Here is a 20,045-nt window from a genome sequence, read left to right as displayed (position 1 = left end):
CGCGTTTAACTGGCCAGTTGGATAAATATGGTAATATGTTTTCACCTCTTGTCGTTAGTTAAGCGAAGTCCAACAACTGCCCATTGAGAATGACAAACTAAATGAAAATGTTGCAATACTTGGCATAGTTGCCATCAATGAATTTAAGCCGATTAAAGCCAAAATAGAAGAAAAGAAAACCAGACCAGAATCGAAAATACATGCATATGCATTTTGTCAATTCCAAAAAGGTGATATGCTTTGAATTTATATCGTTTATGCTAAATTTTGTTCAACGATTTCTGTGCTTTGTCAATTTTTCCCTCTGATGGCATATCGTTTATCGTCCTTTGTCATTTTCGCTTGATATTTACACAATGCTGATTACTTTGTCGTATTTGCAATGTACTTGCCAACAAAATGCAACAAACCATACCAGACCAGACCAGACCAGGAGCACCCTTCTTCCCTTGACGACCCTTCTCCCGCTAGTCGACCATCGAGCTTACATTTGCAACTATATTCAATGTCTGTTCGGGTTCTGCATTGACAGTTGACAAACTGCCACAACGAAAACCGTTCAATCGGAACACATTAGCAAGCAACAAAAATGTAATCGCAAAAAGAACTAAGAAATAAATCTTTCAATTTCAGAGAAGAGTGCTGAATAAAATGCAGCCAAATGTGAAGGAAATTCTCTGATGGAGAAGGATGCAGGTCCACATGCAACTCCGCAGGAGTCCATTGGAGCAAGTGTAATGTGATCTGCGTACAATTTGCAGCCGTCGTTTAAAAACATCTAAAACGAAGAGGCAAAAAAACAAATATATGTATACATATATATATATCTATATAGGAAAATTCCTCAACACACTTGAGACTTTTGCAAATAGTTTTTCCATATGAACAGAGAAAGAAGCACTTTTCCATCTCGTCTCTTTTCTTTCTCTGCTCTACTAAAAATAGAAATAAAGTATAAATAAAAGGAAAAATTCATCCGCTTACGAGTATATGGAAATCATTTCCAAGCAGCAGAAGACATTGGGTTGAGATTGAATTGGCAGTTCAATTTCACGTATTATTGACATTTAAGCGTAAGGCATTCGGATATAATCGAAGGGCGATGGCAGCGTCGACGGCTTTGGCTAGGGCAAAGGCAAAGGCAATGGCAATGGCAAAAACTTGAACTAGGGCTGAGGTTGGGGCATTGGCTGCCTATTATTTTGTACGATAAATCAATCGCATCGGCTGTGGGAAAGGAAAATGCAGGCAAATAGCAAAAGATAAGTGGAAATGGCATCGCATCAGGCGTGGGAAATCTCAAATCTGTATGAAAATTTACTCCTTTTTATGTATTGTTCCACAAGAATTTTAGAGTTCTGCATGAATACATCCCAGACGTTGGCAAATCGAATAAGTTTATTGATATCTTATGGCCATATTTTGTCAGTATCAAATTAGTTGCCAATTCTCTTCAAACGGATTTTAAAGCCATATCCAATATTCAATTCAATTTAACTTGTATTAAACCAAACCCCAAGGTATCACAAAGAAGAAGAAATAAACAGAAACAGATTTGAAATAATATTCCTGCATGGCACAGCGCTTCAAAGAGTGGGCGGGGGTGCCGAGAACACAAGAGGCCACGAAAAAATGAAAGGCAAAGAGGACCAAACGCAAATAAGTTAAAAGAAACAAAAACAGAGGGTGAAAGGGCATGAAAAAAATAAATGGGCGAAACATATAAACTTAATTGCCGTCATTTTGCACGCACCGCAGGCATCGAAAAATCTGGGAACCAAAAACCAAATACGAATCGGTATCGAAGCAACGGGGGGGCAGAGGCGCCAGACAGAGGCTGTGGGCAGAGCTCAAGCATTGAAATGCTTCCGGGCGCATTTTGCTAAATTGCAAATATTTTTCAATTCGCATGCATCAGCAACATTGAAATGCAAACAATTTTGCCCAGCAGCCACAGCAACAACAACAACATCAGCAGCAGCAGCAGCAGAAACAGCGAAGCTGCTAAAAAGCAGCGACAGAGGAAAAGGAAAACTCACGCTCCACCCCTCTTATTCGGAAAATGCGAGGCCTAGGAGAATAATACAACTGTTTTTTTTTGAAGAGTTTTGCTGGAACTGCAATTTTTGTACCGTATGGGCTGCAATTTATTTTCAGTTTGATTGGTTTTTTTCGCACTTAATTGCAATCCCAATTGGGCATAGTGATGGTGTCTCTGTGTGTGTGTGAATGCTCTAGGGGTGTATGGGAGTAAAGGGTTGGAATAAGCAGTAAATGGGTTGAAAGGTCGCTCTCATCACGTGCTTTAATAAATTATTCAAATTAACATACGCCAGTCAGTCAGTCAGTCAGTCAGACAGGGAGACAGACCGACAGGCCGACAGCCTTTCAGGCCGATCTGAATCCAACAGTTAATGGCCGTTAGCCTGGCCAACAGTTTGCGGTCAACCAACAACAAAAAACAATATTCAAAAAAAAATATACCCCAAAAAAATACATCTGTAAAAAAAACAATGATAAGGTAAATTTACTACATATTTTATGCATTTTATTTGCATTGAAAGTGGTGGTAAAAATTGCTCGAGCATGCACAACTTTTTGACACTTGACAATGTGATTGTTTTTCAAGTAAGTGATAAATTATACAATGCAGACTCAGCCACACTCACCCACACACACCCACACACACACACACTTTAACACAAATAAATGCATAAATGTTGAATTCAACAAATTGCTGAACGAAAATTTCTGTTGCTTGTTAAAATTGAATCAATACAAAGGCTATGAAACATTTTTATTACGAACTCTGATGTCCGATGGTTCACCAGAACAAACAATAGTTATAAATAACACGAACAAATATAATTATATATAGCTTATATTAGCAAGAATCGAAGTGTAGGCTGGTTGACTGATTAATAAAAACAAAATGGACTTTAATTGGGCGACTCTTCTAGGCACCTTAAATGTCCTTTAAATGTTATCAATTAAACACTTTACTTGACGAAGGTCTAGAATAAATGTTATTCATAAACCAGTTCAGCAGAAAAGTTGTTCAATAATTTGTAAACTAATTTAAATACAAAACCAAGGGAAACCTTTTGGATCCCTTTCCATTTACTTATACAAAAATTGTCTTACCCACTTCAAACTCGTCAACTTTGAGGAGAAATACAATAAAATTGGAAAATGAAGTGGCCTCACTTAATCCTAATGGATTGTTGGGATTACCCAACAACAGTGGCTAACCTAAACGGTGGTCAGCAAAACAACAACTGAAGAGAGAAAAGAAAAGATTAAATCGAAAAAGTTTTTGAGGCCCTCATATTAAAAAGTTGGTAACTTGTTAAAATTGTGAATGAATTGGTAGTTGGATTTTGCTTTCTTTCGTTTTCTCTGCAAAACTAAATTAAATTCAAAATAAAAACTGTATACAAAATGCAATAAAATAAATTGCCAACAATATCCTCGACCAAGACAGTGGCAGGAGTGGGCTTCTACGTACGTATATCCATGCAGACATAAGAACCAAAAACCAAAAGCCCAGACGGGGGGGAAGCAGAATGAAAACCTCTCTGGAGGAGTAGCGTTAAAATAGCGCATAAAATAAATTTTCCACAAAAGGGGGGAAAGACCCCTATCCAAAAAGCATTCTATCGCCAAAATGGGAAGAAAGGGTAACTCAGTCTGATCCTGGGCCTGGCAAGTTAAAGGTGACAGGAGCATAGGACAAGAAAATAAAAGAAACTAGCTCCAAAATGGCGAAACAATAGTTGAAAGCGAGTGAAAATGAACAAGAGGCAAAGAAGAAACACACAGAGAAAAAACTTAAGTGCCCGTTAAATTTCCCACCGGACTAATGATAAAAGTTACGCGACTTCTGCCATCTCAGCCCTGTCTCTCCTCATTCCAGAGGAGGTGCCCCTTGGCCCGGGCTGCCTTCCTTCTTCATTACTTTGTTTTAACCAACTGCATCTGGCTGGATTTGTTTGCTTTTGGCCTCTGTTTTTCTTTTTTTTCTCTTTGCTCTCTTTAACTCTTTTGCTCCCTCTTACTTTTCCACACTTTTCTTTTGTTTTCTTTATGGTTTGAGTAGCGGTAAATACATTGCGGCATTCAAGTTAATTTACCACAAGCAAGAAAACTTTGCAAAGAAACTAAGAAGGGAGAAAAAAAGCAACAAGAAAATTATGTTGAACAAGTGGAAGGGTTTGTATGTAATTAGTTTACTGCCATTTAACTTTAACCATTTGATGCAATTACCCCGTAAATTTGTATTTCATTTTATGGGACGAACATTTATTTTGTTTTTTTTTAGTTTTATTGCCGACCTGGCACCTGGTCAAAAACCATTTTGTAGCAATATAACAAACAATGCATTTTCTGTTTTTGCATCTGAAACCTGACAAAAGAGCATTTTTTGTAAAATTAAAATCAGAGCTGGAGACAGACATTGAATTGTTGAGGAGAAAAGGCGAGATAGAATGGCAGAAGAGACAAGAGAGAGAGGGAGGGAGAAACACAGAGGACAGCTGGGTGTCAGCTGAATGAAAAGTTCATAAATTGTATGAGTGCGTGATGGTAAAAATTTTGGAACTTTTTTTTCCTCAAAAGAATACCAGAAGAGACGACATCAGTTACCCAACGGCCGATTCGGGTGCTATCAGAGGGGAAGGGAGACAACGAACAAGAATAATTCTTGTCCTGAGGTCTCGACATGTGTTGAAGACCAAGGCACATACTCACTCACCCACTCACTCAACAGAACGCAACTCAACTGAACTCAACAAATGTCACAGGATCCTGGAAAAGGGTCGGAGGGAAGCGAAGAGAGGGGAGGATTAAGTGCCACAGAATGAAATTTCAAATTTCTGGCCAGAAGGCAGCCAGCATTCAGCATCGGCCACATCGACAAATGTAATTGACATTTCTTGAAAAGCCCTTCATGTGTTTCATATATATATACAAATAAGAGAAAATTCACGTTTTGAAACCGAAAACCCAAAAAAAACTAGAAACAAGTCTTTGTTTGGATATCCATTTACTGTGGTAACATCTTGCCCAAGTATCTCCAAATGAAATCAAGACGTTCAACTTTGTTTGTCTGCCTTAAAGATATGTGTGTTACCTCAACTCTTTTTGGCAGATGTTTGAAGATGGGAGAATAAATAAACAATTTCGAAATGTTATCTTTTACTGGTAGCAGTTCATCTTAAAGGTAAGCATTTTATGATCCTTTTTAAAGTCAAATGTCAAATGGAAACGAAGGAAAGAATAAAACCAAACAAAATATTTCAATTTAAAACAAATTATAGGTGCCTCGATAAATTCAATAAAACAAATGGAGACTGCAAAAGCGGAAAGGACAGAGAGAGAATGCGAATCAGCTGAGTGACAGATGGTGGCTAGGTGAAGTGCAGCTGCTGTTTCCCTTACGGAAGCACGCAAATCGTTGCCTACTTTGTAGGGACAACAAAATATATAATATATTGAAAAATTTTAAAAACATCAACATCATTTCTTACTAAATTTCTAGCTAAAAATCATTATTTGAATCAAAGGAGAAGAGATTAACTAGCAAAGAGCTTCTCCAACATGTGCTAAACAATAACTATGTGAAGAGGTTGGCCGATTGGGAAAACATATATGTATGTACGTATGTAAATTCCAACATCCCACATATGAAGTGCTCCATTCACTGGGCCATTATATGGGAATTCTATTCACCCAAAACATTTACACACATCGGTGTTCCTTCATTCGCAATCCCAGAGCCAGTCCCAGTGCTATTCCTCTTACCTGCGTATGTATTCCCATTGCCATTTCATTCAATTCGATTCAAAGCCATCTGTGAACTGTGAAATGAGCGTAAAGCGAATACCAGTGGATACAAGGAGATGGGCAAGCCATAATAAGCTCTATTTCCGCCTTTCCACACCAAATTGCCTGCACTTACCTGTAGAGTGAATGAGATGGCGAGACTGAAAGAGAATGAATGCGGAATAGAGTGGAGGCAGACACTGACGCAGGTGCAAATAAAACGCTAAATTTGTGTACATTTCTACGGTTGCATTGCGAAAGAAATTGAAAAACATTTACCACAAACATACGAACAAACGTGCGAAGGTTGAGTGTAAACACGAAAAACGTGCAAAAAGAAAAAGGCAGTCTAAAACGAAAACTCAGCTCTCTGAGAGCAAAACTGAGGCAGTCAAAAAACGAAAGAAAAACGCTTCTGCCACTCTTTTTGGCTAGGGCCAACTCAGCCACACCTTAAGCTCCTAAGTGGCCAAGCATATGTCTTCTCGAACAAACAACATACACACACATACACATATAGAATACGTAGGAACCAAAGTTGAAAAGTTTTCATTTAAATTCCCTTTCAGAGGATATGTATACTACTAATACTGATTGGAAGTCTACACACCATCATATAAACCACCATCAATTATCACTCTTTTAGCTAAAATTTGTATCAAGTTTTAAGATTTCAGAAGAATTTTATCATATTTTTTCATCTGTAAGTGCATATAAACGCCGACTTAACAAATTTGTTCTGCTGGCTAGATTCCTGAGTACGTGAGTTTTCCCTGTTGGCGTTAATGTCTTGCATTGTCCAGTTCTAGTCGCACTTTTTCATTTCACTAGCTTTTTTCTATTTTGATTATTCGTTGAAAAATTGCACATTTTAGAAAGTTGAGAAAGAGAAAAAACTATCTGCTTGTGTCTGTGGATGGTTTTATCTATATGGACAACAGAAGAAGTTTGTTTCTTCATAAAACTTTACCAAATCCTCGTGTTCATTTGGTTATACTCTACAATTTTCAAATATTTTTTAATATATGTTAGTTAGATCGAATTTTTCTAATCTTATATAAATCTTTGGTCTTTGCTGACTTTGGTTATATAATTTCTGTACAAAGTGCAGAAGAAAATCACCGGAGCTTAACTAGATCACTTTTATTGTCACTGGACAACTTTCGTCAGAACCTTAACTCAGGGGACATGGACCACTGGTGTTGCTGACGTTGATGTTGATGCTGCTGCTGCTGCTGACGATGTTGGCCATTTATTACCTTGCCAACTAAGTAAGTCATCATCCTTGTATTTACAGTTGTTTTTGCACCGCGTTGCACGTGCCACACAGTGTAGAACAACAAGAACCACAGCCCCGACGAGTCGAGTCGAAGTAACAAAAAATGCGATTCTTTTGGCGGTAAGGGATTGGAAGCTAGTTGGGGCCATAACCTGAAGCGCAGATTCTTCCTGTCGGATTTTTTTCTTCTTTTTTAACGTGCAGACAAAATAAACGAGCCAAAAGAAAGAACACTGAAGAAGTGCTTTAGTTGGTTTGAGTTGAACTGCGATGGCCATGAGTTTTGCAGTGAAAAGGATTTAAAACTTTTTAAAGTTAATTGTTTAACAAGAGCCTCACGTACGAGCCACTGAAAGACATTGAGCGTCGTGAAGACACCGAGATTGAATCTGGAGGAATTTTTACAGACATCTCATTATTTAGATTTATTCAATTTTATAATTAGTCTTGGGAGGTTATGGCTTTTAACACCCAAAATAATGCAAAGGAAATAAGTTTGTTTAAGAACATTATCTCACATTACGCCTACCAGCAGCACTCAAATATCATAGAGAAAAAACAAGACAAGAAGTAGCGGAGGGTAAGAAGAATGAGATGTAGGCAATGACATAAACATAAACACGCATTTGGCTCAGAGTGGGACAAATTAAATTACAGCAAAGCTGCTTTTATATGTTCTGACCCAAAGTGGGAGGACAAATTACCTCTGACCAGCCAAAAGTTTGTCGAAGCTCCAATGGTAATTCAAATAAAACAATGTAATGTACCTTACCCACACACATACACACACACCCACACCCACAGACATCTTTATATGGAAACTGAATGCTTAGGAATCTGCTTGCTTTTATTCCTGGAACGGAATCTTAAATAAGGTAAATAAAGCCACCTATGGTGACTTATAGGTCTTTGACAATTTTGTTGACAATAAAATAAACTGTAAACCTTAAAATAGGTTAAAAAACTAAAATAAAATCTATGGAAATAAAATGATTTCCAGGCGAAAGTCATTACACAATTTCAATACAATTGAATTGGATTCTTTTCAACAGATTTAAACGATTAATGGAGAAGGGAAAAGGACTTTGCTCAAGTCTAGCATATTTGACAAGTGTTTAACAAGCTTTTCAATTAATACACAAGAGCTTTAATATTTCGATTACAAGATATTTAAATGATAAATGCATTAGGTTTCAAATTAAGATTTTGTCAAGTGATTACCATTCCTCCAGAGATGTTTTCTCCTCTCGCAAATCCTTGAACTAACATTCACAAAAGAAAACTCAAATTTTCCGCAGCAACAAAAGTAAAAGACAAGCAAAAAGACACAAACACACATACACACACACACACAGATACACACATACACTTATCATATGCTATATCTACATTTCTATATCTCTCACTGTATTCACAGTGCCTACTCCAATGACTCTCTCTTGTACTTACAAACAAAATTTATGCCAAAACAGATGTATTTTGGCTTTATTTATTTGTCATGCCCCCAAACCCTGGCCGAGTTCCTGCCCCTCTCACACCGCTTAGGAAGAGTGAAGGAGAAGCTTCCTTTCCAATTGTTCACATTGTCTTGTCTTTTGTGTTGAATCTTTTTTTTTTTTTCTTTCTGCTGCTGTTTGCTGCATATAATCTCAAAGGAGGGACAAAGGCAGAAATCATATCATACGAATAACATAAACACACACATACACACATATAGTCATAGCCATAGCCTTAGCCATAGCCATGGAGTCGAGGAACAGGAGCCATGAAAACAAATCCCTTTGCACATTTTCCGAAAATGAGAAAATGCAAAAGTTTTGCTTCAGAACAAGACAATGCCAGAGTAAGGGAGAGTAACGGCATCAGCGGGCCAAAGGCAAGAAACGGGAGCCATAGAAAAAGCGGCAAATTAAAACAAACCTCAGGTTGCCCGTATTCGGAAATGAGCAAAAATCCAAATCAAGACAAAAAAAAAAAAACACAAAACACAAAACTCCCAACGTAAAACTTGAGAATATTTCAGAGCAACTTTTGTTTGCGGGGGTTCCCCATCTACCTTCCTCCTTCTCTCTATCTCTCCCTCCTCGTTTTTTCTTTATTTGTGTGTGCGTTAAAGCAAGTTGATGAAATGCTGTGGGATCCAGTCAAACAGCAGGGGTTTCTCTTCAATGGGGTAATGTGGTGTGTGTGTGCAGTGGGTGGGGGAAGGGGCCTTAATGTACGCTCATGTTTACGCTAGGGAATTAACTTATTTGTCAGGTACTTGTTAAAGCTAATAGGGGCACATTTAATGCGATGAACTGAAAATTACTGTCACAATATATTTCAATTTTCGAGTTTTGTGCAGTTTTCCAAAACAAATGGTTATCCCTTATATCCCTCAGATCAAAGAATAAAGATGTACATACTTACATAGTTCAGTCTTTATTCTAAGCCTGAATGTTATCAATACTAATTCTGACTCCAATACAACTTTTGTGCACACAGATGCGACTATATGAAAGGAAATGTGTTTTTTCATTACGACTGGCAAGTGCGTTTTCTAGTGGCATCCCAAGTGTTCTTGTCTGTCTCGAGGGTACTTTTCTCTCCTCGGAGTCAGCGGCGTCGTCGTTGCCATCACCATCGCCATCGTTGCCTTCCATTGTTGGTTAGTGGAACCATTTTTCATAACGCAACAGCAAAGACAAGGAAGACGCAAGGCGCCTTCGTCATAGCCAAGCTCTTCACAAATGAAGCGCAATTAAAATGTCATTTTTATGCAAATTCCGTGCATAAGTGAACTTTTAATTAATTCAGCGTGAAAATAAATGAGAACTTTTTACCCTACAATTATGCATTTTCATAAAAGACGCCCTTCCTCCATCCATCGCCAAATCTAATGGCAATATACCTTGTCTTGACAACGTCTTGTCATGTCGAGATATTGGTACAAAACTATGGAAAAACTTGGTCCAACAATGCAACTAATTACAAACAAATTGTGTCAGCTAAATAATAATCGCAAATGCAACAAAATTGTTAAGTAAATTATTAAACGAACGAATGAATCTATGAGTGATCTGACTAACGACTGAGTGACTCTGTTTTGGCATATTCGATACGCATCATAAGCCATGAGAGCTTAATTAAAATAGAAACGTTGTAATCAAAGTGTATGCATCCTCAATGCCTTTCGTTCTCACCCTACTTAACTCGCCCCGCGGAATGAAAGTCAAACAGACGAAAAATAGCCATAGAGCAGGCAAAACCGCGGCACGTTTACCCCACCAAAAGCCACAGATAAAAAAAAACAACAACAAAAAAATGTGAAAAAGGAAAAAAAAGTGTTAATTTAAATTGCGATACGTGCCGAGAATACTCTCGGGCTATGGCACTATATAGCATCATTTTAGACTAACCTCAGTCCCCACCAACTTCCCTTGCCATCTGCCACGTACATACGCCAGGCTGCGCACAATTTTATGCACGTCCAGCGTGTAAAACACCTAAACGAACGCCATCATCATCAGCAGAAGGAGTAGTAAGGGTAAGGGCAATGGGGACTCGCCCACTTTTTGCGGTAGTTCACCCTGCTGAATATCCCACTCGTTGCCAACCCGCCTCGGCTACCATCGATTAGTTTTCATTTTGTGAACAATTTTTGCATTGGCTGCACTGATTATGCCGCTGAGCGGATTTTTGGGTTCTCGTTTTCCTGTTTGCCCTGCACTTACCCCCCACCTAGTGCATCTCCTCCTGCTCTGGACAGTTACCATTTACATATCCACATGCAGCTAGCCTAGTGGCTATTATCCACCTCAACCGCCTCTCCACCCAGTTTTCTGTTGAATGGCTTTGCACATTCGCTGGAATTTCTTCTGGTCTGTCGATCGTTTGTATCGAATAAAGGTTTTTCTCCCCAAGGCTATTAGGGAACTGACTGGCCGTGGGCCATGTTATCCGCAAGGTGTAGTATTGGGCCAGTTTAGGAACCATGTGAATCTCAACACATTTAAATTGTAAAATTGGAAATGTCCGTTGTTTGGCCACAGGAAATTTTGTAAAGTCAGCCTTCAGATATTACCATCTGTGTTATCGTTTTTCATTTACAAATTTCGTTTGAGTAAGCCTTTTCTATGCTTGTCAAAGCGTAGTATCCAATAATATTTGAAACACTTCACAACATGTACACACTTTTCGATATAAAAAATGTATTAAAATGTTCGTAATATGAGACGCCTAGCAAAACCATCCTTGGTCACTTTTATATCCAGGCAATTGAGGCACAGCAGAACTGCCAATTCGTTTCCAACCAACTTCGTCAAAAACTCCCGACAGACTGAACCATTTTGGCAGCAATTTGCGCATTGCCAAAAATTAAGCAGCAAATCCTGCGGCGACATCAACAAAGAACACGATTCGAGTCTTGAGAAGGATATAGAGGAGCCGGCAAAGGATAAGAAGAAAATGGAGCTGCCAGAGGGTGTAATTATCGGCTTTGGCAATCCTCTGCTCGATCTGACAACCTCAATCGAAGACACCATGCTATTGGAGAAATATGGCTTGGAACCGAATGCTGCCATCATAGCTGAAGAGAAGCATATGCCACTCTTTGACGAGATCGCCAATCAGGAGAATCTTCAAGTGTCAGCTGGAGGAGCCTGTCAGAATTCATTGCGAGTTTTCCAATGGATTGTTGGCACACCGTTAAGGGCATTATTCGTTGGCGCCGTTGGCAATGATAAGTTCGGTGAGGTAGTTGCAAAGAGAGCCAGAGCCGACGGTGTGGGAACGCTTTACCAAGTAAGAGAGGATTCACCCACAGGTAAGCCCAACTAGGAAATTTTTGAACTAAATGACTTATTGATACTAACCCATAGGAACCTGTGCCGTAATCATCAGTGGCCAAAATAGATCCCTTGTGGCCAATCTAGGTGCCGCTGCGTTTTTCTCTGAAGATTGGATGGACAATGACGAGAATTCCTGTGTGGTGGATAGTGCCAGCTATTTTTATATTACTGGTTTCTTTCTAGCGGTGAGTCCAAGTACGGCTCTTCGTGTGGCACAAGTTGCAAGCGACACTAAACGCACTACTATATTGAATCTGAGTGCTGTTTTTGTGCCGCAAACGCATAAGATACAGCTGGACGAGATACTACCCTATATTGATTTCATCATTAGCAATAAGGAAGAAGCCCTGGCCTTTGCCGAAACGCATGACTGGAATACAAAAGATATCTTTGAAATTGGCAAGCAAATGCAATCTCTACCCAAGCATAACGGACGACCGCGAATAATTATGATAACAGATGATATCTGTCCGGTGCTCTGCTTTCAGGAAAACGAAAGGATACTGGAATATCCGGTGCCCCAGCTAACCAAATCTGAAGTTGTGGATACAAATGGTTGTGGTGACGCCTTCGTTGGCGGTTTTCTATCGCAGTTGGTTCAAAAAATGCCCCTCGATTATTGTATAAGGACTGGTATCTTTGCATCGCAGCAAGTTCTACGCGTTGTGGGCGTTCAAATCGACCAAATGCCCAATTTCAATGATAGCTGCATTTAAAATTATAAAAGTTCAATCAAAATTATTAAATAAAGTTAGTAAATTCTAAAATCTAACCACCAAAAATATTATAGACATGTGAACTTTTAAACTGTCTTGTAATTCTCTTGGATTTGCTTTAACCAAGACCCGACGTCGACTCATTCAATATCCGTAGCTAAATGAAAAACAGAGTATTCGCGTATTTCGATATCAGTTTCATTATTTATATATATATGTATATGAAGTATTTGTGGTCTTGTCGCCCCTAGCCAGTTGCAATGTATTTCCTTTGGGTCAGATGGCCTGCACCTTTAAATATCTCTTCTTTCTTCTTGGTTCCACGCTCTGTCTTTTGAGATATTTGTGGCTTGGGTTAAAAATAAATACATTTAAATGTATGGCTGAGATCGGAGCAAGAGCAAAGGCAGAGAGCAAACACAAGTGAAGTGGAAATATGCGTTGCATACTTCACAGCGCCAATGTAAATTTCCTTCTTTTCCTTTGTCTTCTGGGTATTGGGTGGAAATGCCTCTTTGCTCTGTGTTTGGTCATTGGCCGTTGGCCGTTGGCCATTGGCCATGTTGACTTTGGACCTGACAAAATATTGCTGCCATTTCAGAGCCAATGACGAAGCCGACGAAGCTGAAGCAAATGGACATGAGCACGTGCCAGTCGAAGTGTCCCCTGGCCCAGAGAGTTTGGTTTCCTTCATTGCTGCACTGATTAAAACGATGCCCTCCGCGTGACAGCGATTTTTCTCGTTAAATCCTTAAATGTCGCTCTGTTTATCGTCTGCTTTGTTTTTCAACTTCTCATCCGCACTCTTGCCTTGCCCACTTGCGTTTCTCTGGGCACTTTGATATTGAGTTTTTGCCACAGGGCAAGTTACAAAGCTTCCAGTGATAATTTATGCATATATCTATGTTGATTTATGGCATCATCCTCTTCGAGTTGTGTGCTCAATGGCTCAGCATTTCTTATGCATAGTTTTCTACACCCCAACAAACAACGGGGGGAGAAATGGAGACAGAGAAGGGGACGGAGAGCGATACGGAATCCAAAGGACACACACAATTAGCTAGAAAAATGAGCAAGTGACGCAACCAAAAACACAAAGGAAAGCGAAATGAAGATTCCAAAAAGCCAGGGCAAACAATGCAAAAGTCCAACTTGATGTCTCGCTCTTTAATGCTGCTTTTGACTTCTCTCTCTCTTCAAGGCAATTGCAGCAGAAACTTTTGTGGCAAGCAAATTTAAGAAATGGAAAAACACAAAACGAAACGAACATAAGAATGAAAATGAAAACTTTCTTGCCAAGTGGCTAGAAAGTTTTTAGATTTGTCATATTCACATCTCAAAGCTAATATCATACATAGTATTCTCCCCATATACATGTATATATAGTATATGCAAAGGTTGAAGTTTAAGTGAGATTTAGAGAAAAGAACTTTCAGTTTAGTTCAACTGACAACTTAATTGCTCCTCTCGGGGCTAAGTCAGATTAAGGGCAACTAACTTTTAATCAAAAGCATTTGGTAAGAATAAAAAGTTAAAAACACATTTGATATACTTTCAAGACTTCAACATTTTACATTTTGTTTAAATCAGCTTTAATGTTTTGGTCTTTAGCAGTGATTTTTCTACCCTCTTGAGGTTTATTGTAGAAACCAATTCATTTTGTAAGAGAAAGCAAATTTGGCTTATGTCTGGGATTTTAGAAAAAGTCTTGCACAATACTCTCCTCAAATTGTCGTCTTGTACCTGAATTCCTTAACTTATTTTATTTTGTTTATTTTCCTATTGGCTGCATTGTTGGAGCTTCAATGCATAAATAAATTTAACTTGAAGTCTTTTATGTATGTTGTGCACAAAGACATATGCACTTGTTTGGAGTTTCTAAAAGTCGGTTTTGCCTTTTCAATCTTAAGGCCTAATTTATGCAATTAGGTGAGCTAATTCGATTAGATTCTAGGAAAAGTGGCAACAAGCAAATAGCAAAGAGCCTAAGTGAAATCAGCAACAGGAACAGCAAACAAAAATTCGTTAGCCGAAGCGGAAGTTTTGTATGAGAAATGCCTTTGGCTCATTGTGCTTGTCATGCTTAAATAATTGCACGTTGGCTTTAGGGCTTAATATAGTAAACATGAGTTCAAATAATAGATAAATAAAGATGGCTGGAATGATGACATGAAAAGAGGGTGAACGGAAAACCTAAGAAAACAACAACTACAAAAAGACAAACAAGACACAAATGTTGCTCATAAAAATTACTCATACGCATTGATGGGGAAGTCCCCCTGCAGCAAACTGAAACTTCATACTCCGTCCGACTTGAAGTTTTTGACGACAAGTTTCAAATGCTACTTGTAACTTTCTTACAACAGCAAAACATACAAAAACATTGAAAACAACAACAACAACAAAAACAACAACAGTAAATGTTAAAAGTTCTACTCTCTTTTCTCTGCTGCAACGAAATGGCAAAAGTTTTATACTTACTTTGTAACCAGAAGAAGAATACTGTTCAACTCTACATTTCACTTTTTCTCTTTCGTTCAGCTATCCTTCTGACATTAACCTAGAAGCACGCTCATTCATTTGCTCATTCGCTTGGTGAGTCAGTCCCACAGTCCGTCTGACAGGCATTCCATAAAAGGAAGCCACAATCTTGCAGACGTTTCTTTTTCTTTTCACTCTTTTGCCGTCTCGTCTCGAGTACTGATTGTCATAGACGACATGACCCTCCCTTCTTACTCTTGTGTTCCTATCAATGAATCTGTCTAGAGTGTGCAATTCGATTCCTTGTTCATATGTGTGTACCCATGTGTGTGCGTGTGAGTGTTTGTGTGTGTGTGTCTGTGTGTGTGATTGTGTGGATTATGTGAAATTATCGAAGATTTCCGCTATAATAGCAAATCGTGTTTTCATTGTTTCTGCTCATTGTTAAGAATTTGTGGGTATTTGTGAGTATATCAACATCGTATGATACGCAAAGACCTTGTGTCCTTCCAACCGTGTTACAATGAAATCCTTTTAATGTTGTAAAATTTAATTGTTCGCAATGGAAACTAGAGCAACTAGAAACTAGTCTAATTTTCTAACAAGAGAGAGAGAGAGAGAGAGAGAGAAAGGGCAGTCATGGTGGAAATTAAAGAGAAAACTAGCAATATTTTGAGTTTAGGTTGATGCAGAAATATTTAAATAGATTAACATCTGAGAATACGAACCATCAAGTGGATATTTTTATAAATATATAAAGAATAAATCTTAGGGCTATTTATTTAAACTATTTAAACCTTAAATTGTTACTTCCGTTTCTTAGTGGCCATATGTATGGGGCTTTAAACTCGCTTTACTTCACTCGACGCACTTTTTCTTTTCACTTCAATCTGGCAAGGAAGAGAGAAAACTTCAAATTGTAAATGTCTAACCCATTTGCATAGAGTTTTGTCTGTGGGGAAAAGTTTTTATGTTTGGCTGGGAACGAGCAAACGATAATTTGCAGCAGTTACAATATTTCATGGCTCTATATATACATATATATACATAAAAAAATAAGAAAAATATATACAAGAATATACTATGTGGAATTCTATTTCTGTTTGCCTAAAATTTTGCTTCAACTTGAATATAAAAGAAAAAGCCATTAATCTGACAAAAACGAAATAAGCAAAGGAATTTCTTAGAATTTCTCCTGCTGAATTATGCAACATTTGACAACCGCAATACAAATAGAAGAATATTTTATGGCCAAAATGTCAATGACTGTGAATTTTGTCACAAAAACTGGGCTAAATATGTAAACTCAAACTTTTGCCAAAGATAAGAAGGAGCAAAAAAAAAACACTAAGAAAAATGCAACTATAACAATTGTTTGATTTGTTTCGCAACGCCTTCTTGTTGCTATTTCTGTTGTTGTGGAAAGGAAGACCAAATCAAATCTCTACTCACTCACTTACTCACCCATTCTCTTTTCGGTATTCTCTTTTTTCTCCCTGTTATTGAGCCACTCAACGCTAATGGACTTTAAAGTGTGTTCTCAAGCATTTCCCATTCAAGTTGAAAGTGCTCTTCTTTTCCCACATACAAACATATTACACATACGCCCCGTTGCAAGCTGCTGCTGCTGCCAAAAAGTGTCGCAAATGAAATCTACATTCTTTTTTTTTCATTTTTCTTTTTTCGTTGGCAATAGCCCACAAATACATATTGTTTATAATGTATGAATCCCCAGAACTTTACTATATATTTAAGAATATTCCAATTGGTGGCAAAATAATAAACTGCCAAGACGAAAGTCATCGGAATCGCTGACTCTTGGTTCGACTTTTTGCTAATTCACCCAAAAAGCCAAACACAATTACAATGCCAATTTTGCCACCAAGGGGAGCAGCCCTTTCTCTTTCTCTCTCTGTCTCTCTCTCTCTCTTCTTTGGTTTTTGCTTATTTCTTGTTCATCTTCTAATTTTGTAAATTGCTTTCATTGCTGCCCATTCAGAGCACCCCTCAAATGAGTTTCGTTCTTCTCTCATCGTGATTGTGTGTCTGTGTGTGTGTGTGTGATGTAGGGTGTGCGTCTGTGTGTTAATTAGCAATATCAAGAGCACTTAAATTTGCCACCGATTATAACACCAAAGTTTCTTCTGCGCTGCTTTGTTCAGTTGTTGCCCATTACTCTTGGTCTGCAGTTGGATAAAACTCGCTTGTTTGGTTTGGCTTCCGTTTCGTTTTGGACTCTCAACTCTCAAGATGCTCGTTTTAGCGTAGTTTTGCTGTTGTTTACTTTCGATTTGGTCTCCATTTTTGGGGAAAGAATTCTGAATGTTCATTCGGTAGCATGTATAAGGAAAAAATGGGATAAAACTCAATGGTTTATATTAAATTAAAAATAATACATTTTAAAATCGAAACAATCATGAATGAATATAATTTAATTGATGCTTATAGAGCAGAGTTGATCTCTCACTTGAGGCTTCTTCGAGCTAACTTCGAGTGTAATTGATTTAAAATAATTTTCCAAAAGCTTAGCTTTAAGTCTGCTTTACCTTATAAAGTTCACCTTATATTTCTGCCATTTTTTCTTACGTTTTTTGTCCTCTTCAAGTCCTCTACGTGAACTAAATCATTAGCTCATTTAAACCGCATCAAACCAGGAGTGGAAATTGCCGCCAGTCATCAAAAGTATCAAAAACACATTTGCACAGAAATAAGATGAAAAAAAAAAAAATGGATAAATGTTAAAAATAAAAAAAGAAGAAAAGAAATGAAACCTAAATGCACATTTAGCCAAGAAAATGAGCAGCGTTTTGGAAATTAACTTTCAACAACATGTGTTGAAAATGCATTTATCTTTTAGGACTTGGGTTTTAACAACTGCAATAAGAAGGGCAAACAGAACAGAAGATGAAACAGAAGAGCAAAAAGCAAAAAAAAAAAAAAAAAGAAAAGAAAGGTGGAAATTAATTTCAGACCTACAGCAAGAGGCAGCAAAAGGAAAAGGGTAAATTGTAGAGGAAAATTATGAGAATCTGCCAAATTGTGCTAAATGAGCTCTGGGCGAGTGAAGTGGAAATTAAAAACGAACAGAGACACACATATACACACGGACCCAGAGAGGTAGAAGCAACTCTCTTTCGGCTTCTCTAGATCTGGTCGTCCTGGAGCCACTTGCATTATGATTGCATCATTTGGGGCTAATTTGCATTTAAATACTTGGCTCTGTTATTGTTCGGGTGCAGAGCAAGGAAAACTTTTGCAACAACTGGCCAAGAAAAGCGACAAGTGGAAGGGAGTTCTGCAGGCAGTTTGAGCTAAAGTTATGCCAAGTCAAAGAATATCCATGCAAAATTATCCTGCCGAGTTGTAAAGCTGGGCAACTTCAGTTTCAGTTAATGCGTTTGAATAATGAATCGAGCGGCACAGAGGTATGCAGTGGGTTGCCCTAGGCCAACAACCACCTTGTCAAGTGGGTTGCAATCCACGCCAGGCTACCTACTACATAGATAACAATGTACAAACTGGCGCCGTCGGCGTCGGGGTCACCACGGTCATTATTTAAAGCGTCCGCTGCAGCAGCAGCAGCAGCACAAGCACTAGCCCCAGAAGCCGTAGCAAAAACTGTGAGTTATGCAAAAGTAAAGAAAAAAGAGAAAGAGATTTATTGAACGGCAGATGAATCATTTCTCTTTCCCTCTCACCCGTCTGGTCTCAACTCTTTGGCTCTGGAAACAAACTGAGTGCACAGTCTTTTTCTCCTCGCACCCCAGCACTCTTTCCTTTTGCCTCTTTTAATAACTTCTATAAAAGTTTTATGTCTCTGGGTGCATGTTTCTACAAGGAAGCAACGGGGGATGAGAGGAAAAAAAACCAAAAAGTTTGCGTGTGTTTGGCACTTGAAAGTTTCTTTCGCGATTTTGCAAAACAAAAAAAGTAAAATATATATGAAAGAAGGACGTACTCACTTACTTTTACGTACGTATATGCAAAACAAAATCACTGGAAAATAATCGCGTCAAGTATTTAAAGTGACATTAAAAATATTGAAAAACTCGATAAATACTTGTTAAGTATGCAAGGGCAGGAGTTGGGGACAAGTGGATGGTGAGAGCGAGAAAAACAGGGCGATAACTTTCCCCTGGTGATTATCTCTTTTAAGTGGCCGGGCAACGTGGCGTATATGTACGTGTCGTGGCAAATTTTAGGTGCTTGAAAACCAACAAACAACTTCTTTAGGTTAAAACATAAACAATTATTATTGCTACTTATGAACTATAAACTATGTATATTTGAAAGGGAAAAGGGAAGACTAGGTTATCTCTTGACACGATTTGCCTGATTCGCTATGCATTAAGATTCTCCGTTGCATGGAATCTTACCCTTAGTCGATAGTTAAAATCAGTTGGGCAATATATTGAATTGTATGAGGCTACATTAAAATTAATTTTAACTATTTACAATATTTAGAAATGGCATTTTTCACACTCTAACTAAAAAGCTTATCAATTCCCAATAGTCCATAAATCAATCAATATATCAATCAAATGCCTTTACTCTGCATCACTCTTTCTCTCTCGGTCTCAGTCTCTTTCTCTTTCTGTCATCTTTTATTAGTTTTCTATGAATTTTCACGCGATTTTCATAAATCATAAATAAATGGAGTAATTAAATAAATTGCATTTAAATATGTTGCAAAATATTTTCACACACTCAGCCATGCAAAATGTGGAAATTGAATAGGGCAAACTCAATTTAGTGCAAAAATGGGAAACTAAAAATATGAAAACAAATCTAAAAGAACAAAAAGATATTTAAATAAATGCATTCTGTCTAGGTATATGTGGGTGTGCACACATACATATGTATATGCATTGAATAAGTAGTAAGAGGATAGTTGTTGGGAGTTTAGTTGAGCGA

The 20,045-nt window shown here is 38.1% G+C and overlaps 1 protein-coding gene across 1 annotated transcript; it reads left to right on the top strand.

Moving 5' to 3' along the window:
* Positions 1–11,221: 11,221 nt before the first annotated feature.
* Adk1 (Adenosine kinase 1) lies at positions 11,222–12,716 on the top strand. Its single transcript, XM_068300558.1, has 2 exons — positions 11,222–11,909; positions 11,965–12,716. Exons 1-2 carry the CDS (start codon positions 11,315–11,317, stop codon positions 12,648–12,650), a joined length of 1,281 nt encoding a protein of 426 aa, XP_068156659.1. The 5' UTR covers positions 11,222–11,314; the 3' UTR covers positions 12,651–12,716.
* Positions 12,717–20,045: the final 7,329 nt, after the last annotated feature.

Source organism: Drosophila tropicalis, unplaced genomic scaffold, assembly GCF_018151085.1.
Source record: "Drosophila tropicalis isolate 14030-0801.00 unplaced genomic scaffold, ASM1815108v1 contig_878, whole genome shotgun sequence".
Lineage (NCBI taxonomy): Eukaryota > Metazoa > Arthropoda > Insecta > Diptera > Drosophilidae > Drosophila > Drosophila tropicalis.
This window is presented reverse-complemented; position numbering and strand designations above follow the sequence as displayed.

What these genes read in the sequence shown, in the direction of transcription:
- Adk1 (XM_068300558.1), top strand. Translation starts at nt 11,315, where the DNA reads ATGAGACGCCTAGCAAAACCATCCTTGGTCACTTTTATATCCAGGCAA. An exon ending in AAGAGAGGATTCACCCACAG is followed by an intron (nt 11,910 to 11,964) that starts GTAAGCCCAACT and finishes ACTAACCCATAG; the next exon opens with GAACCTGTGCCGTAATCATC.